Consider the following 17,572-nt stretch of genomic DNA (forward strand, 5'->3'; position numbering starts at 1 on the left):
CCTAGAGATCCATGCCAGAAAATCTCACAGACGGACTAAAGATGGACTATGGATTTGGTTTTCACTTTTCAGTAGCCAAGATGAAAAGACCACCATCAATTATAAGACTCACAGTCTGTAAGAGAAATAGTGTAAGAGGTACCCATACGAGGCAAAGCTTTTTTTTTCTCCCCATGGATGGCTGAGATAAATTTTTCCATGGGTGCTTTGATAAAAGGGATGCTACATCATACAGTGCACATACAGTGGACAGTGCTACAGTAAATCCCATGGACAGTCTACGTGGGTCTGTCCAGACAAGACCAGGGCATAACAGCGAAGTGAAATTCTGTAGACATGGTAAAAGTAATTCCAAGGATGGGTGGTAGCATAGGGAGGGCAGATTCCCCTTTTCCTGTAAACATGCTTAAGGTGTTCCCATCCTAAAATGTTATAAAAGAATTAAAAAATGTGACATTGTCCTTGACTTTATGTCTCATTGGATACTGTCTAGTGTATCTCCTCTCCACAATCTAGACTTCTCAAAGAGTTCATGTATAGTTAACGAGTTAAGGAATTATTTTGAGTTTTGGGTCTTTTGTTTTTAAGGCATGAAAGTGGTATTGTGGTTATATTTGCTTCACAGTGGGTAAAGATGAATGGGATGATGTATGAAACCAGCTTGGCCATGACTTGATAACTGAAGGTGGGTGATGGCTACCTGAGATTTATTATAGTTTGTTTTCTACTTCTGTATATGTTTGAGTTTTTCTATTATAAAATTATTGGAAAAATAGGTTACTTTGGCAATCTTGATCTCCTTGCCTCCCAATCACCCCTCAACCTGCTGTAATTTAGCTTCTGCCTCACACTCTCACTTAAGTCTCCAGTCAAACTCCTATGGTGTTTTTCAGACTTCATGTTGAAACTTCCAGCCTTGGTCTCTAGGACAGGGCATTCTCGGGGCTCTTCTCCTGCATGTGTAGTGAGGATTCCTACTCTGTTTCAAGGACCCCTTTATTCTGATCACCCTTTAAGTGACAGTGTTCCACCCTTTGTATTCTGTCCTACTCACTTGACATGGTTCCTGGGTGCTCGCCCCCACTCTTTCGGTTCTAACACACCCACGTAGTGATAACAGTTAAAGGCATCCCACTGCTTAGTTTTGTCTCTGTGCTCCCAGTCTGTTGGACATCTCCATGTGAATTGCCCACAGATGCCTTAAATGCAACCCATGGGCAAGGAAGCTGGCTCATATTTTTCCCTTTTAGCAGCTCTTTCTCACTACTCTCTATCACCCTTAGTTCATTACCGATCACTCCATCATTTTAAACTCCTTCTCCTCTCTCAAATCTGTCCCTTTTGCCATCGCCACTGTCAACATACCTTGAAGCACTGTGCTACTTTAGCCCTTATGCTTTCCTGTCTAAACTATACCAATGGCCTGCTCACTGGTCTCTCTGGCTCTAGTCTTATTCCTAGGCATCCATCTTTCAGCCAGTTGATAGGACAACTTGTTTAAGACACGAATGTGACCATGTCATTTAATAGCTTTGGGAAAAGGCTGAAACTCTTTACTTAGACTCTAAAACCCTCTATGATCCTTCCTTACCTCTCCCTCCAGATTCATTTCTTGGCTTTTCTGCTTTGCAGAAATTGTTATTCTAATAGAAACAGGTTTCACTGGTGGCTCAGAAGTAAAGAATCCTCCTGCCAATGCAGCAGAAGAAGATTTGATCCCTGGGTTGGGAAGATACTCTGGAGAAGGAAATGGCACCCCACTCCAGTATTCTTGCCTGGAAAATCCCATGGACAGAGGAGCCTGGGGGGCTACAGCCCATGGAGTCACAAAGAGTCAGACACAACTTGGTGATTAAACAACAACAACATTAGAGACAGAGTAGAAAAATCGCTGCCAGGGGCTAGGAGGTTGGGGAGACTAGGGATAAAATAGGAAAAAAGGTACGAAGTTTCAGCTGTAAGATGAATAAGGTCTGAGAATCTAATTAAAACATGGTGAATATAGTTGACAACACTGTATTGTGTAATTGCAATTTGCTAAGACAGTAGAACTTAAAACATTCTTACCAAAAAAAAGAGATAAATATGTGAGGTGAAGGATTTATTAATTAATGAGATGGGGGAATCCTTTCACAATGTATACATATATCAAATCACCACAATGCACACTTTATCTTATAATTTTATATGTCAACTCCATTGCAATAAAGCTGAAAATTTAAAAAATTGTTTCTTTGAATACACTATCATTCCTTTCTGTCTTTGCTCATGCCTAGAATGTACTCTCTGCTGCATCCCCCACTTCTGTCTATGTGATATATGCAAATTCATTCTTTTTTTTTTTTGACTGATTTTCTTTTTTTTTTTTTTTGACTGTGCTTTGTGGCTTGCAAGATCTTAGTCTCCCAACCAGGATCAAATCTGGGCCCTGGCAGTGAAAGCACCAAGTCGTAACCACTGGACCACTGTGGGAATCCTTCCAAATTCATTCTTTTTTTAAAATCTTATTTTCATTTATTAAATTAGACTGTAGTTGATTTGCAATGTTGTGTTAGTTTCAGGTGTACAGCAAAGTGAATCAGCTATATCTACCTATCTATATATCTCCACTCTTTTTTTAAGATTCTTTTCCCATATAGGCTATTACAGAGCATTGAGTAGAGTTCCCTGTGCTATGCAGTAGGTCCTTAATAGTTATCTATTTTATATATAGTGAAAGCGTTAGTCACTCAGTCATGTCTGACTCTTTGCGGCCCCATGGACTACATGTAGCCTGCCAGGCTCCTCTGTACATGGAATACTCCAGGCAAGAATACTGGAGTGGGTAACCATTTCCCTTCTCCAGGGGATCTTCCCCACCCAGGGGCTGAAGTCGGGTCTCCTGCATTGCAGACAGATTCTCCACCATCTGAGCTACCAAGGAAGCCCATATAGTAGTGTCCAAATTCATTCTTAAAGATGCATGTTAGGGACTGCTCTGGTATTCAGTGGTTAGCTCTGTGTTCCAATATAGGGGATGCAGGTGTGATTCCTGGATGGAGAATTAAGATCCCACATCCCACATCTCGCAGTCTAAAGAATAAAAATTTAAAAATGGGATGCATACTACATTCCCCAACTGAAAGGGGCTTGCTTTGATTTATCAGACCTCATGAAGTCTACCTTCACTGTATTCCCATAAAACTCTCAGCATTTCTCTATCACCGCATTTACCACATAGTTTTATAATTAGTCTCATTATGTCTGAGGGCTTAAAAGATGTGTGTGTGTGTTTTTTTAATTTGTTTTTGTTTTTGCCTATTCCTAGCATCTGGCATTGGAGAAGGCAGTGGCACCCCACTCCAGTACTCTTGCCTGGAAAATCCATGGATGGAGGAGCCTGGTAGGCTGCAGTCCATGTGGTTGCTAAGAGTCGGACACAACTGAGCGACTTCACTTTCACTTTTTACTTTCATGCACTGGAGAAGGAAATGGCAACCCACTCCAGTGTTCTTGCCTGGAGAATCCCAGGGACGGGGACTCCTGGTGGGCTGCTATCTATGGGGTCGCACAGAGCTGGACACAACTGAAGAGACTTAGCAGCAGCAGCAGCAGCATCTGGCATAGAACCTACCATATACTAGGCTCTAAATGAAAATTTCATTGGAATAAATGAACATGTATGCTCCATATGTGAAGACACAAGGAAAATGATAATTTAAATTTGCACTTGAGATAAAAATGAGAAGAGGAATTACTTTATTTCAGTAATGTATATTTGAAAAATGTGTAGAAAATAGAGCAATATTTTGAACATGTTCCTGAATATAGAGAACAAAGAAATTGTCTCCAAGGAGTTTCCTTTTTATGTGGAAATGCGTAGCGTGCTAAACATGAAAAAAATGCATGAAGTGGAGTAATTTCTCAGGTTGCCCTTGGATAGTAATATTGTTATTCAGTTACGGAAAGACATTGCCTCCATTTTGGAATTTCTGAATCATAGGAATTGTGATTACAAACCTGAAACATTGATAGGAAAAGATGAGGGAAATCTGATCTCTGAATTAAACATGCTGGGAATATATATCTTAAAAAGAATAAGAAAATTAAAAAAAATATTCAGGAAGGGATTTTAAATGCCCATTGAGATGTTTGCATCCATACCACTCCGATACCTAGCCTTCATCCAAATGTGAGAAAAACTTACTGGCTCAGTCGTCATCAACTGCATGTGCTACAGTAATCCTTACTTTTACTGCCTTTTCCCTGAACCTCACTCAGATGATTTACTTGATTTACTTAGAGAATTATCTTTTAAGATTTTAGAGGACACCTATTGTCTTTGCCAGCCCAGCAGACCATTCACCCTTCTCCTGTAAAAGCACCTTCATCTTTCTTGCCAGCATCACCTGCTCCATATTATTGGTTGGAGCTGACCATACCTCTTGGTCCAAAGACGGAAGCATGAAACGACATTAGCTAATCAAATTATCGTGTTTTCTTGTTGATAGTTATTGGTTCAGAAACAGACATGTTTGCCAACCCTAGCCAATCATAACGAATCCAGTACTCTAGTTTTCAGAGTTGGAAAAGAGATGTGGTTTTTCCACAGTATTTGCTGAGAAGATTGGTTGTACACCTGGAGCTACTGGCTACCATCTTGTCTGTCTGCCATCAGGAAGGGAGAGCTTGCCCAGAACCTGAGCCAGTGGAGAGAAAAGTAGAACTGAGAGACAGAGAGGGCAATACAGGTCTTGGTGACACACGTGAGCCTCTGGACCCAGCCACATCCAAAGCTAGGCCACTTTCTGGATGTGACCCAAGAAATCCCTTTTTGCTTATGCTATCTTGAGTTGGTTTTCTGTTATTGGCAACCAGAAACATCTTGTCTAATAACATACTCATGGGAAAAAGCGACACTAATGGATTGAAGAGGACATTCTTGCTGACTTCCAAAAGCCCGAATTCCTGCAGTGACCTTTCCTGGACTGTGAGGCCCCCCTTTAGGTTTCTCATTCGTGCAGAAAATCAAGACCAAGTAAACTTTTGCCTAGTTGTTTCTTGAACAGTTAGTTCTAGTGGAGTCCAGTTAAACTTCTCACAAAAACCTCCCCTAAAAGTCCCTAGTTTTTGCCTGTGCCTGCGAGTAAACAGGTGATAGTAACTAGTAGTAAATAGGCCATCTTAATTAGTAGTAAATAGGCCATTATAACTAACAGTAAACAGATTAGATCTGATAGACAGAGTGCCTGATGAACTACTGACAGAGGTTTGTGACATTGTATAGGAGACAGGGATCAAGACCATCCCCAAGAAAAAGAAATGCAAAAAAGCAAAATGGCTGTCTGAGGAGGGCTTATAAATAGTTGTGAAAAGAAGAGATGTGAAAAGCAAAAGAGAAAAGGAAAGATATACCCATTTGAATGCAGAGTTCCAAAGAATAGCAAGGAGAGATAAGAAAGCCTTCCTCAGCGATCAATGCATGTAGAGGAAAACAACAGAATGGGAAAGACTAGAGATCGCTTCAAAAAAATTAGAGATACCGAGGGAACATTTCATGCAAAGATGGGCTTGATAAAGGACAGAAATGGTATGGACCTGACAGAAGCAGAAGATATTAAGAAGAGGTGGCAAGAATACATGGAAGAACTGCACAAAAAGATCTTCATGACCCAGAAAATCATGATGATGTGATCACTCACCTAGAGCCAGACATGCTGGAATGTGAAGTCAAGTGGGCCTTAGAAAGCATCACTATGAACAAAGCTAGTGGAGGTGATGGAATCCCAGTTGAGCTCTTTCAAATCCTGAAAGATGATACTGTGAAAGTGCTGCACTCAGTATGCCAGCAAATTTGGAAACCTCAGCAGTGGCCACAGGACTGGAAAATGTCAGTTTTCATTCCAATCCCAAAGAAAGGCAGTGCCAAAGAATGTTCAAACTACTGCACAATTGCACTCATCTTACACAGTAGTAAAGTAATGCTCAAAATTCTCCAAGCCAGGTTTCAACCGTGAACTTCCAGATGTTCAAGCTGGTTTTAGAAAAGGCAGAGGAACCAGAGATCAAATTGCCAACATCCGCTGGATCATGGAAAAAGCGAGAGAGCTGCAGCAAAACACCTATTTCTGCTTTATTGACTATGCAAAAGCCTTTGACTGTGTGGATCACAATAAACTGTGGAAAATTCTGAAAGAGATGGGAATACCAGACCACTTGACCTGCCTCTTGAGAAACCTGTATGCAGGTCAGAAAGCAACAGTTAGAACTGGACATGGAACAGTAGACTGCTTCCAAATCAGGAAAAGAGTACGTCAAAGCTGTATATGGTCACCCTGCTTATTTAACTTATATTCAGAGTGCATCATGAGAAACACGGGGCTGGAGGAAGCACAAGCTGGAATCAAGATTGCCGGGAGAAATATCAATAAACTCAGATATGCAGATGACACCACCCTTATGGCAGAAAGTGAAGAACTAAAGAGCCTCTTGATGAAAGTGAAAGAGTGGAATGAAAAAGTTGGGTTAAAGCTCAACATTCAGAAAACTAAGATCATGGCACCGTGTTCCATGACTTTATGGCAAGTAGATGGGGAAACAGTGGAAATAGTGGCTGACTTTATTTTTGAGGGGCTCTAAAATCACTGCAGATGGTGACTGCAGTCATGAAATTAAAAGACGCTTACTCCTTGGAGGGAAAGTTATGACCAACCTAGACAGCATATTAAAAAGCAGAGACATTACTTTGCCAACAGAGGTCCATCTAGTCAAAGCTATGGTTTTTCCAGTGGTCACGTATGGATGTGAGAGCTGGACTATAAAGCTGAGAGCCGAAGAATTGATGCTTTTGAACTGTGGTATTGGAGAAGACTCTTGAGAGTCCCTTGGACTACAAGGAGATCCAACCAGTCCATCCTAAAGGAGATTAGTCCTCGGTATTCATTGGAAGGACTGATGTTGAAACTGAAACTCCAATACTTTGGCAACCCTGATGCTGGGAAAGATTGAGGGCAGGAGGAGAAGGGGACGACGGAGGATGAGATGGTTGGATGGCATCACTGACTCAATGGACATGAGTTTGGGTGGTCTCCGCTAGTTGGTTATGGGACAGGGAGACCTGGCATGCTAAAGTTCATGGGGTTGCAAAGAGTCAGACACGACTGAGCGACTGAACTGAAGCGAACTGAAATAGGCCATCGTAACTAGTAGTAAGTAGGTCATCTTATTTAGTAGTGAATATGCCAACCTAACCATAGGATCTCTCTGATAATTGGTAACTGTTTGCTTCATTCTTACCTCCTGGTTTGCTTTCAAGCATTTTATTTTCTGTGACAGATTTCCAGGCTTAGTTAAATATGAAAAATAGCTTAGACTTGTTCAATCTTTCTGTGCCAAAGTTTGACATCCACAAATAAGAGATCTGTACTAGTTGACAATTATAATGCTCTTCAGTTATTTATAGTGTTTTTATGCTTACCATCTTGTTTAATCTTCCCAATAATCATTTGAATTATGTATTTTCTCCAAGGTCTTATAAATTCCTAATATTATGTTTCTATATTTAGAAATAGGAGGAATACATATTTTTGTTTTATTATTAATATTTTTTTGGCTGCACCACACAGCTTGTGGGATCTTAGTTCCCTGGCCATGGAGTAAACCTGGGCCCATGACAGTGAAATCATGGAGTCCTAACCACTGGATCTCCAGGGAATTCCCAAAATACATAATTTAATATTTTCTAAAGAATACGGACAAATTGCATAGGAATGTGAAATTATGATGATTAGGATGAATATGTAGATCAAGATTAAATCTTGAGACCAAAAAAAAAAAAATCTTCAGTTTATGCATGCATTCTCAATTGTGTCTGACCCTTTGTGACCCCATGGGCTGTAGCCCACTAGGCTCCTCTGTCCATGGGATTCTCCAGGCAAGAATATTGGAGTAGGTTGCCATTTCCTTCTCCAGGGGATCTTCCTGACCCAGGGATCGACCCAGGATTGAATCCACATCACTTGTGTCTCCAGCACTGATAGGCAGATTCTTTACCACTGAGCCCCCCGGGAATGGACGCAAGCGGCACTTGCAGTCCAGAGTCATCATGACTCCCCAGCCCCAATGGTGCTGATCTCCTTTCTTTTACAAGTCAGGTCTTCAAATACTTTGCATTAATCAATGAAGGGAGAGGAGGGGAAGGTTAAAGCTTATAGAGTGATCTAGAAACAAACTGACAGAAAAACATCTATTAATTTTCAAAACTGAGAGGGTTGCCAGATATCTGTGAAACTACCACTGCAGAATATATTACAAAAGACTGAGAAGTGCAGACAGCAGGGAATTACTATTTATAGAGACTAAGCAATCTGCTGGGGTCAGGATGAGTACCTTGGTCAGGAGGAGGCCCTGGACAGGAGGGCCCAGGCTTAGCAGGCATCTAGAAGCAGAAACAAGGCCAGCCTGGAGTGGCCACCTTTACCAAGCTGTGCTTGGAGAGCAGCAAGGCGAGTTTCCTGTCTCCTACGTTGTTCGTTATTTGCCACAATGCCTGAAATTATACTTTCAGTCATGTTTTTCTTTGAGTCTTCAAGGGATTTGAGCCTCAGAGGTTCTAGGAGCCCTAGGAGACATCCAGGGCTTCCCTGGTGGCTCAGTGATAAAGAATCCACTTGCAATGCTGGAGATGGAGGAGACATGGGTTTGATCCCTGGGTCAGGAAGATCCCCTGGAGGAGGGCATGGCAACCCACAACAGTATTCTTGCCTGGAGAATCCCATGGACAGAGGACCCTGGCAGGTTACAGTCCATGGAGTTGCAGAGAGTTGGACATGACTGAAGTGAATTAGCAGCAGCAGCAGGCAGCAGGCAGGAGACATTCAGCTAAGAGTAAAGCATTATATGGACTGGATTGACGCTAAATATTCTCATATTAGCATTAACAAGATAATAGGCCCCAAATGGAGTCACTTATGCTAAGCACCATGTCACGAAACCAAGACTTAATTACAGTTTTGGTTTTCCCAGAAATGGAATCTTAAGCCAGTCAATCAGGAATTGCCTCATCAGCACTGGTTAGGTGTTCTGCCTGTTAGACCCCAGCCATCTCCTATAGGAAAGTGACCTTGCAACAGACAGCCCAGTTTTTTGCCATGTGTGACTTCCTTATCCCTGCTCCCTTCTGCCTATGAAAGGCTTTCATTTGTATAGTTCTGTGGGGCTCCTTTGTCTTTGCTAGATTGGATGCTGCCCAATTCAAGAATCGGTGAATGAAGCAATAAGACCTTTAAAATTTACTCAGTTGAATGCAAACATGGAAAACAGACTTGTGGACACAGAGGATGGGATGAATTGAGAGAGTAGCATGGAAACATACATTATCATATGTAAGATAGATCACTAATGGGAAATTGCTGTAAAACACAGGGAGCTCCGTGTAGTGCTCTGTGGCAACCTAGAGGGGTGGATGGCGTGGGGAGTAGAGGCAAGTTCAAGAGGGAGTGGACATATACCTACGGCTGATTCATGTTGGTGTGTGGCAGAAGCCAACACAATATTGTAAAGCAACTTTCCTCCAGTTAAAAATAAATACATTTAAAAAAACCTTAAGGAGGGAATTTCAAAAAAATTCACCCAGTTGAATTTTGCTTTTTAACAGCAGTGAAAGAGAAGGGCTGGACAGTGTGAGAGGGAGAGAAAGAGGGTCACAGGTGGCAACTTTAGACATGATCTCACTTCATAAATCTGCCTAGAGCTGGCCTCAGGGAAAAATGAACTACAGTTTTGTCAAAAATTATAAGAAAAATTCTGTAAATTTTTTTCCTTTTTCTATAATTTTTTGGAGGGGTTCTTTTTACTTTTCTAAATTTGTCCACACTCTTCTTTTTAAGTTACTTGGAAACCAAGGCATTTGCCTTCAGAAATATACTTAAACTTCCTCCACATTCACACATTTCTGCAAAATCAAATACACGATCAGATTTAATAACATTATTTGAGAACTGCACACGATTTACTGAAGGCCTCAGCCCATTTATTTAAAGCTCACAGTACATATGGACAGATTGTTATGTTCAAACCACTGAACAGAGACTGGCTTGTACACTAAACAAGTCAGTTTGATCAAAGCATAATCTTGGAGGAAACTTTTTTGATAAAATTTACCTTAAGACTTACTTGTCTCAAAATAGTCTAGCACAGTGCCTACACATGGTATATCCTCAATAAATACTTTTAAAAATACATTTCATTATGATGGTCATAATTAAATAATAAATAACAATATAGTTAAATAACTACTCCAAGTTGGAAGGAAAAGAAAAAATTGATAGTTTCAAGGAAAAGAAAAAAAAAGGTAGTTTCACAATTATTAGAAAAATTTGCTGTGGTATAAAAGCAAGGTGAAATGCAAATTACCTCCAAATACACACACACATACTCCATATTTAAACCAGAAACTACAGTCATTTTAATTTCTCACACTTTCGGACATATTAATTATGTCTGAAAATTTGAAAAGGCTACCATTATGGGATGTTAATTAATAATTGAGAGTTCTTATGAAAGTAACTTCAGGACCACAGTATAAAAAGATCAGAATGGTGACTTACTTATTTTCTAAATGTTGGTGAGCTTTAGAAATGCACTTACCCCATTTGGACGGTTGACCCCAGAAATGAGGGTATGCAGTAGTCCGCAGCTGCCAGTGTATATGGTGGACGAGCAGCAGAATCATCCCAGTAAATATCCTTCTTCATCTTGGGTAAGCTCATGTGCATTTCATCCACAGCCAAAAGAGAGACCTAAAATCATCAGTATAGTGTTAGAATAATTCTGATGTGAATTGCATTAAGAAAGAACAAGTTCCAGTGGGCGAATGAAGTTTGGGATGGGATAGAACATTGCTAATGAGTGAATATATAAATGTCCACAGTTTATATTTGCTACAACTAGAGCTGCTACAGAGAGTTGTACATGTTGTTCACGAGAGCACTTGTCAGTGGGGGTAAGTGGGGCCACAAAGCTACCCAGACTAGATTCATCAAGCCACATACCCCAGAGTGGAGCACATCTTATCTCGAGGCAGGAGAGACAGCTTTTTATTCTTTGCTCAAAATTAGTTAATTGTCTAGTGGGTATCCTGACAGCAACCACATAATCCCAGATATTATAGGAAGCTGAAGATTTCAATATACCATTTCATTGATTCCATAAGTACATTTATACTTGATATTTATACTTCTTATTTGCCACGAATTTTTGTTTGTTTGTTTAGAAAAATATATCAACAAGTCTATACTGCTTGTGGTCATAATGGTCTTCTCCTCTTGACTTTGACAAATTGATGCTTGAATAAATTATTAAACTTCTGGGAATCCAATTTTTACAGTGAGTGGTGTGGGTGTTACAATTCCTCCTTAACAGGCTGACAGTGTGATTGTTGGGGTCATACAGAGGTTATGATCTGTGGGCTGCACCAGGGTAATGGGATGGGATTCTCTCCCTTATCCTTGGAATATACATTCCACCCATTGTCCCCATAGTGGGAGCTGTTTCAAGGATACAGTCTTGAGAGAGCAATGTGTTGTTGAGACCATCTGGACTGACTACATGACTGAACCCCAGTCAGGCTTCTATATCAAATTTTAGGATTCTGGCAGGTCGATATGGAGGTCTATTCACCCAAGACAAGCCTCTTGAGTAAGTTCCCTAGACTGTTAAAACTGTCACATGCCAGCCTAACTTGGTCTGCCTTTTCCTTTGATCTCCCCTTTCCCTCCGTGTACGGGGGCTAGCTTGTGAACCAACAGTAAAATGTTCAATACTGTTTAAGAGCAGAGTAAGGACTTGAAACAAATGCACAAGCTGAAGGCCTTTTCTTAGTTAGGTTTTTAGGAAAGAGGTTGGAGGAGAATCTTGCCTAAAATAAAAATTATCTCATGCTACCTCTTCATGAATAACTTCTCTGGATTAATGCTTCAGCGTAAAAGCCCTGGGGTCCATCTGGTGCCATTAAGGGAGATTTTGAGTCACAGGCTGGCCTGGCCCCACATTCTCAGTGTCCAGCTGCTGGACATCTGACTGCAGGGATCTACATGATCTGCATTTTGGAACTCACATTGTATTATGGCTGCCACTTTATGTCACTGTTAATCTTTTTAGGTGGCAACTGGAAACAGAGGAAAAATGTCTTAAAATATTGGTCTGTACTGAGATGGAAGAAGCTATGTAAAGAGGCTAATAAAGAAACTTACAAAGAAAACTGGATTGAAGTTCTATTGAAAAGGGATGGAATTTCACTGGAACTGAGATCCAGTGAGGTTTGTAAGGTTCCAAAAGGACCTGGAAGCAACATATTGAACAGCAAAAACCTCTTCGTTTGTGGCTAAAGCTCTCAACTTCAGAGGCCTGCGTTCAGAATCTGTTTAGATGATTAATGTTTGTAAAGGACAGAAAAGCTTCTCTAACCTGCAGATTTCTGTCAATGCACCAGTTAGTTTCAAAATCATCGTCATCTTCTCCAAAAGGATTGATAAGCTGCTCAGCTACCTGCAATTGAGAACATAGAATGAGTCTGCCATGATGCTTGTGAAGACTAAGAGTGGAGGTTGGAGAGGATTCCTGTTTCACTCTCTAATTTCTTTTGTCACCTTTCACAGTAGGAAGCCTAGAGCAGAGTGGGAGTGGGTTGGTAAATACACAGGTATTTATCAGTCAGCAAGACTGAACTCTCAGACCATCAGTCGTGCACCTGCATGGGACTGCTCTTCAAAGTCTCTGTCTATTCAGCTAGTGACAATGCAGGTCCCACCCAGGAGAAGCCATGGGCTGTTTAGGACCCAAAAGACTGATTCTCAAGTACAAATCAGCCACCAAATGTCAAAGGAGTTCTGACAATATGCTAGGCACTTCAAGGGGTGCAGAGCCTGTGCTCTGAGAGAATTTACAAAAGCCAGGTGATGAGAGAAAATGTAACTGTGGGCAAGGTTATAGAGCAAAGAAAGACTTAAATCACAAAGAAAATATTACAAGGAGATTTCACAGTAACTGGACATAACTACTAAGTGAACCAGTCAGAGAGCTAGTAAGTCATAAAGCTGGAGTTTTTCTTAGTTAGTTTTAACTTAAAGGATTTACTGCAAGTTACTTAGAAGTCACATAGGTTTTTATCAAATATCTTCTAATAGTTGGTCAGTATTAGATGTTCTTACCATGCTCCTGAATTGAACAGCCTTCTTTTAAAAACAACTTTTTTTTGACCACACTGCATGCTGTGGGATCCTAGTTCCTGAGCAGGGATCAAACCCATTCCACGCTCTGCAGTGGAAAGGCAGAGTCTAAATCACTGGACTGCCAGGAAAGGCCCTGAACAGCCTTCTTGAGAGATTCATGTGCCAAATGAGATTCACCTGTTTTTCTTTTTGATTCATTCCCTTTGATTTTTAAATTATTTGTGTGTGTGTGTGTGTGTGTGTGTGCGCACACACACACGATGTGTGTGGTTTTAAATTGGGCTTAAATGTGAAAAACTTACAAGTGTAGAAAATAAAAGCACCACTGATTAGTTGAGTTCCTAGATGCTGAGACTTCTTGGTAAAAAAGATCTATCTATATATTTTTTAGGATTTAGGTCTAATCACTCAACATTGAGTGGACATCAAAATTATCTGAAAAGCTTTTAAAGAAAATTGATGGCTAGCTCCCTCCCCCAGAGATTCTGATTTAATGGGTGTGAAGCTGAACCAGGCATCAGTAATGAGTAGCGCTCCCAAGAGATTTTAATGTGTGGCCATTGTTGAGAACCACTGATAGTGAAGGATATCCCTCTGTTCTAAGGGACAGCCCTGGCAGGGCTGGTGCCTGGATCAGTCAGCTGCACAGCAATATCCATGAAGAGTCCGTCAATGCAAGTTCCAAGGGGTTGTCTACCCTTTCTTGCCTGGTGTGAGCAAGCGTGCTAAGTTGCTTCAGTTATGTCTGACACTTTGTGACCCTATGGACTTTAGCCCTCCAGGTTCCTCTGCCCATGGAATTCTCTAGGCACGAATACTAGAGTAGGTTGCCATGCCCTTCTCCAGGGGAAGCTTCCCAACCCAGGGATTCCAACCTGGGAAGCCTATTTTTTGCCTGGGGTTTTCTTTAAATAAAATGGGCCACTGGATGGATCCTGAAAATACTTTTGTTACATCCAGAATTTCACTTTTCTGACATCAGTCTTGCATATAGTATTACAGTCTACATTTAACTACCAAAATGATATCCATGATTTTTAATTGACTGTCACAAAGACAGCCTTTACTTACTTTGAGGCTCCGTTTCTAGCAAATAACTGAGTAATAGACTGTTCATAAGGTTAAGTTGGGTTTTCTACACTTCAATATTTATAAATATTAGAATGGTCAAGACAAAACAGCTGTTTAGAAATTGAGATACAATCCACTGGACGGGAAAACGCCCTTCTCTTAGAGTTGCCTATCTCTCAATGGGGCTAAGATTTTCTTTTCATATTTTGCCTTCAGAAATATTTTATAAAGGAAAAAAATGTTAATATTTTATTTTTTGGTGGGCCACTCTGACAGCATGCAGGATCTTAGTTCCCTGACCAAGGATCGAACCCATGTCCCTTGCAGTGTAAGCAGGAGTCTTAACCACTGAACCACCAGGGAAGTCCCAAGAAGGTTAATATATTAGAGAGCACTTCAGAAGGCAGGAACTGCTGACTGTTCCTTCCAGCCTGGCTGAACACTTCAGATGGGCACAAAGTGAAGAATAAAGCTCAGCACAACTCAGGCAAAAGGACAATAGAAGACCAGAATGATTGAGGATCGAGTGTTTGGGCCAATTGTGGCAATTTTCTGTTTATAAAGGTAGAGTGTACTTTTTCTCTAATGAGAAATGAGAGCTGTTAGTCTCTCCTGCTCTTCGTCTTAAATGGGTAAAAATAATCCACTCACTGTCATCTGGTTAAAAATGTTTTTGCCATTTGTAAAGGAAATGCCTTTATTCTTTGGAGGGTAACTTGAAATGCCAACATATTTATTTTTTTCCTGGTTAAGATTCAAACCAATGAAATTAAAGGCATCTGCAGGAAAAAGGCTGCAATAACATAGAAGACCTGGATGTGCATGTTGACACGTGGTTGTTTGGAAGGCCAGACTTTTGAAATTCTACTTTATTAAAGTTATCTTCAAACTGTCCTTAGATTTCAGTTACCTTAAAGAAGGCATCATCTTTGACCTTTTTCTGTCACATACTAAAGAGAGGGAAGAATTAGGTTTCTGATATTGTTACATACATTGGGGTGAAGGGAGATGGCGGTGGGAACAAATAAAATTTAATGTTGATGATTGGACTAGTTCTTTTCATTGCTCTGACCTGCTTTTAATTTCCTGGCAAACCACATGTTGTCATTAATCCTGGTGTTTCTGGTTTTGATTCCGAAGAATTCCTTCGAGTCTCAGTTCTGGTTTTGAAAATGGAATGCATTTAACGTCGTGGGGCAGCTAGTGGGATTTCAGGGAATAGAAGCTAACTGTTTAGAGTTGAGCAGAGCCAAGATTGTTTAGTCACTCAATCGTGTCTGATTCTTTTCAAGCCATGAACTGTAGCCTGCTAGGCTCCTCTGTCCGTGGGATTTTCCAGGCAAGAATACTGGAGTGGGGTGCCAATTCCCTTCTCCAAGTGATCTTCCTGACCCAGAGATTGAACCCACATTTCCTGCATTGCAGGTAGATTCTTTATCACTGAGCCACCTGGGAAGCCCAGAAGCAAGATAAAAATATAATAATCATGCTCAAGTCTGAGATACAAGACTTCTTATTTACTTTCTTTTACTCTGCCTAGTCGCTTGTTGTGGTATAAAACATCAATGCAGGTATACTTAATACTTTAATTACATTATTGTAATCCTAGTGAGAGCACACAAAGACTTAGCACAATCAATGGCCATGAGAGAGTAGCGTCTGCGTAAATGAGCTGCTTCAGATCTCTGCAGTACAGGACTCACCACATCCCTGCCACTTGAACTCTCAGTTGAAAAATAGTAACATCTCAGCTATTAAATGTTAAATCTACCTTGAAGTCACTCATGAATGAGTGATTCAGTAAGGGATCAGTGTGCAGAGTTTGGAACAGGACCTAGATTGTAGAGAGGGTCTCAGGCATGGAGACTGTTGGCTACCTTGAGCCATCCTGCATAGAAGAAGAATTGTAGGAGAGTGAAGATTGGAATGTAAAGATCTAAGTCATGCCCCGCATAGCCTTTGGTGGGATCCAAAAACTGGCGTCCGATCAGGCAGGCAAAGAAGAAGGTGTAGACAGCCAGCGTGACCACCTGAAACAGAGAGAAACCCTACTGAGAGCACAGCCCTGGCTGCCCCGAGAGAGCCAGCATGCCAAAGCGGGCAACGGAAAGAAAAAATCACATGCCAAGGATTTGATACCTGGGTGTAAACCAGCGGAATCCCAACCCAGTCATAACCAAATAAGAGGCTGCACCAGGAGCGAAATCGGTTCATTTCCTAAGCCAGAAATAGATAAAATACGATTTACTAAGATGATGGGTACGGTAAATAACATTTACTGGGGTTCAGAATATGGCTGTGGCTTTTAGAAATACACCTATAAAATAATGATTATGACTTCAAAAGACTAGAAATTGGTTCTGAAGGCCACTCCAAAAGGAAAATTTTGAAAATGAGAAGCTTTGACATCATTCAATGATGTGCAAAAGGGATAAGTACAGTTGTACAGTTTAAAAAAAATATTAAGATAAACCAGGATGGTATAGAAATATCCCCTACTCCATTGAATTCAAAATTTCCCACTATATATATATAGGCCCAAAGGGGTGGTAGAAATGCAGTAGTTAGTATTTCAAACAAATCATTTCTAAATTATGTGGAGAGCAGATTATTTTTTGTTTCCTCTCTTTTGAAAACATGCTTACTGAAGATCTTAGAAAAAAGCCTAAATACATCTATGCCTTTCCCCCAAACAAATGAACACTTTAGAATACTTCTATTGATAGAAAATCTATCTGTTAAAGCAGAAAGGACTGAGATCTATTGATTTCTTTTTCACTACTGAACACAAGTTATTATTTAAGACTGAGAAAGCGTATATGCTAGTTTGGGAGCTATTTTAAAATCATTTGTTCCTTTTAGCCTAATGAAGGCAGGAGACTGTCATGAAACAAATCTATCTAGCCCATCTATAAATTTGTTTCTCAAATGCATTCAGGATTATTTCATTTAATGAAAACACAGCTTTGTTTCCTGGGTCATCTGGAAAGCTGATTAACTTTGCTAAGTCACTTCAGTCATGTCCGACTCTTAGTGAACTGGCGGGCTGTAGCCCACCAGGCTCCTCTGTCCATGGGATTCTCCAGGCAAAAATATTAGAATGGGTTGCCATTTCCTCCTCCAGGAGATCGACGTTGGGATATTACAATTTTGGGGAACTGACTGGGGATTTGGGTCCAGGATCCTGGAGTTAGGGATGGCAAATATGCCTCTTGGGTGCCAGAACCTTCTGAGCCCTTTGCAGACATTGCTGATCTATCAAGGAACATTTTCTTGTAGAGCCTATTACAAAG

At 40.7% G+C, this 17,572-nt stretch overlaps 1 protein-coding gene across 8 annotated transcripts in view; it reads right to left on the bottom strand.

Annotated features, from left to right (window-relative positions):
• The window catches only part of BEST3 (bestrophin 3), a 55,475-nt gene that overhangs the window by 17,248 nt on the left and 20,655 nt on the right, over positions 1 to 17,572 (bottom strand). For 6 of the 8 annotated variants that reach the window (XR_005719727.1, XM_040233440.1, XM_040233445.1 and 3 more), the window contains 4 exons: positions 16,419 to 16,496; positions 16,157 to 16,309; positions 12,445 to 12,525; positions 10,627 to 10,778 (listed from right to left, as the gene is read on the bottom strand). Coding sequence is in view for 7 of the 8 variants with exons in the window: in XM_040233440.1 (XP_040089374.1) it covers positions 10,627 to 10,778; positions 12,445 to 12,525; positions 16,157 to 16,309; positions 16,419 to 16,496 (464 nt within the window). In the remaining variant the exon portion in view is untranslated. Of the gene's footprint in view, positions 1 to 4,454; positions 4,680 to 10,626; positions 10,779 to 12,444; positions 12,526 to 16,156; positions 16,310 to 16,418; positions 16,497 to 17,572 lie in introns of those variants that run through there. The other 2 variants (XM_040233447.1, XM_040233442.1) reach the window with 2 other exon arrangements.

The sequence above is a fragment of the Oryx dammah genome, unplaced genomic scaffold, assembly GCF_014754425.2.
Source record: "Oryx dammah isolate SB20612 unplaced genomic scaffold, SCBI_Odam_1.1 HiC_scaffold_29, whole genome shotgun sequence".
NCBI classification, from domain to species: Eukaryota; Metazoa; Chordata; class Mammalia; order Artiodactyla; family Bovidae; genus Oryx; species Oryx dammah.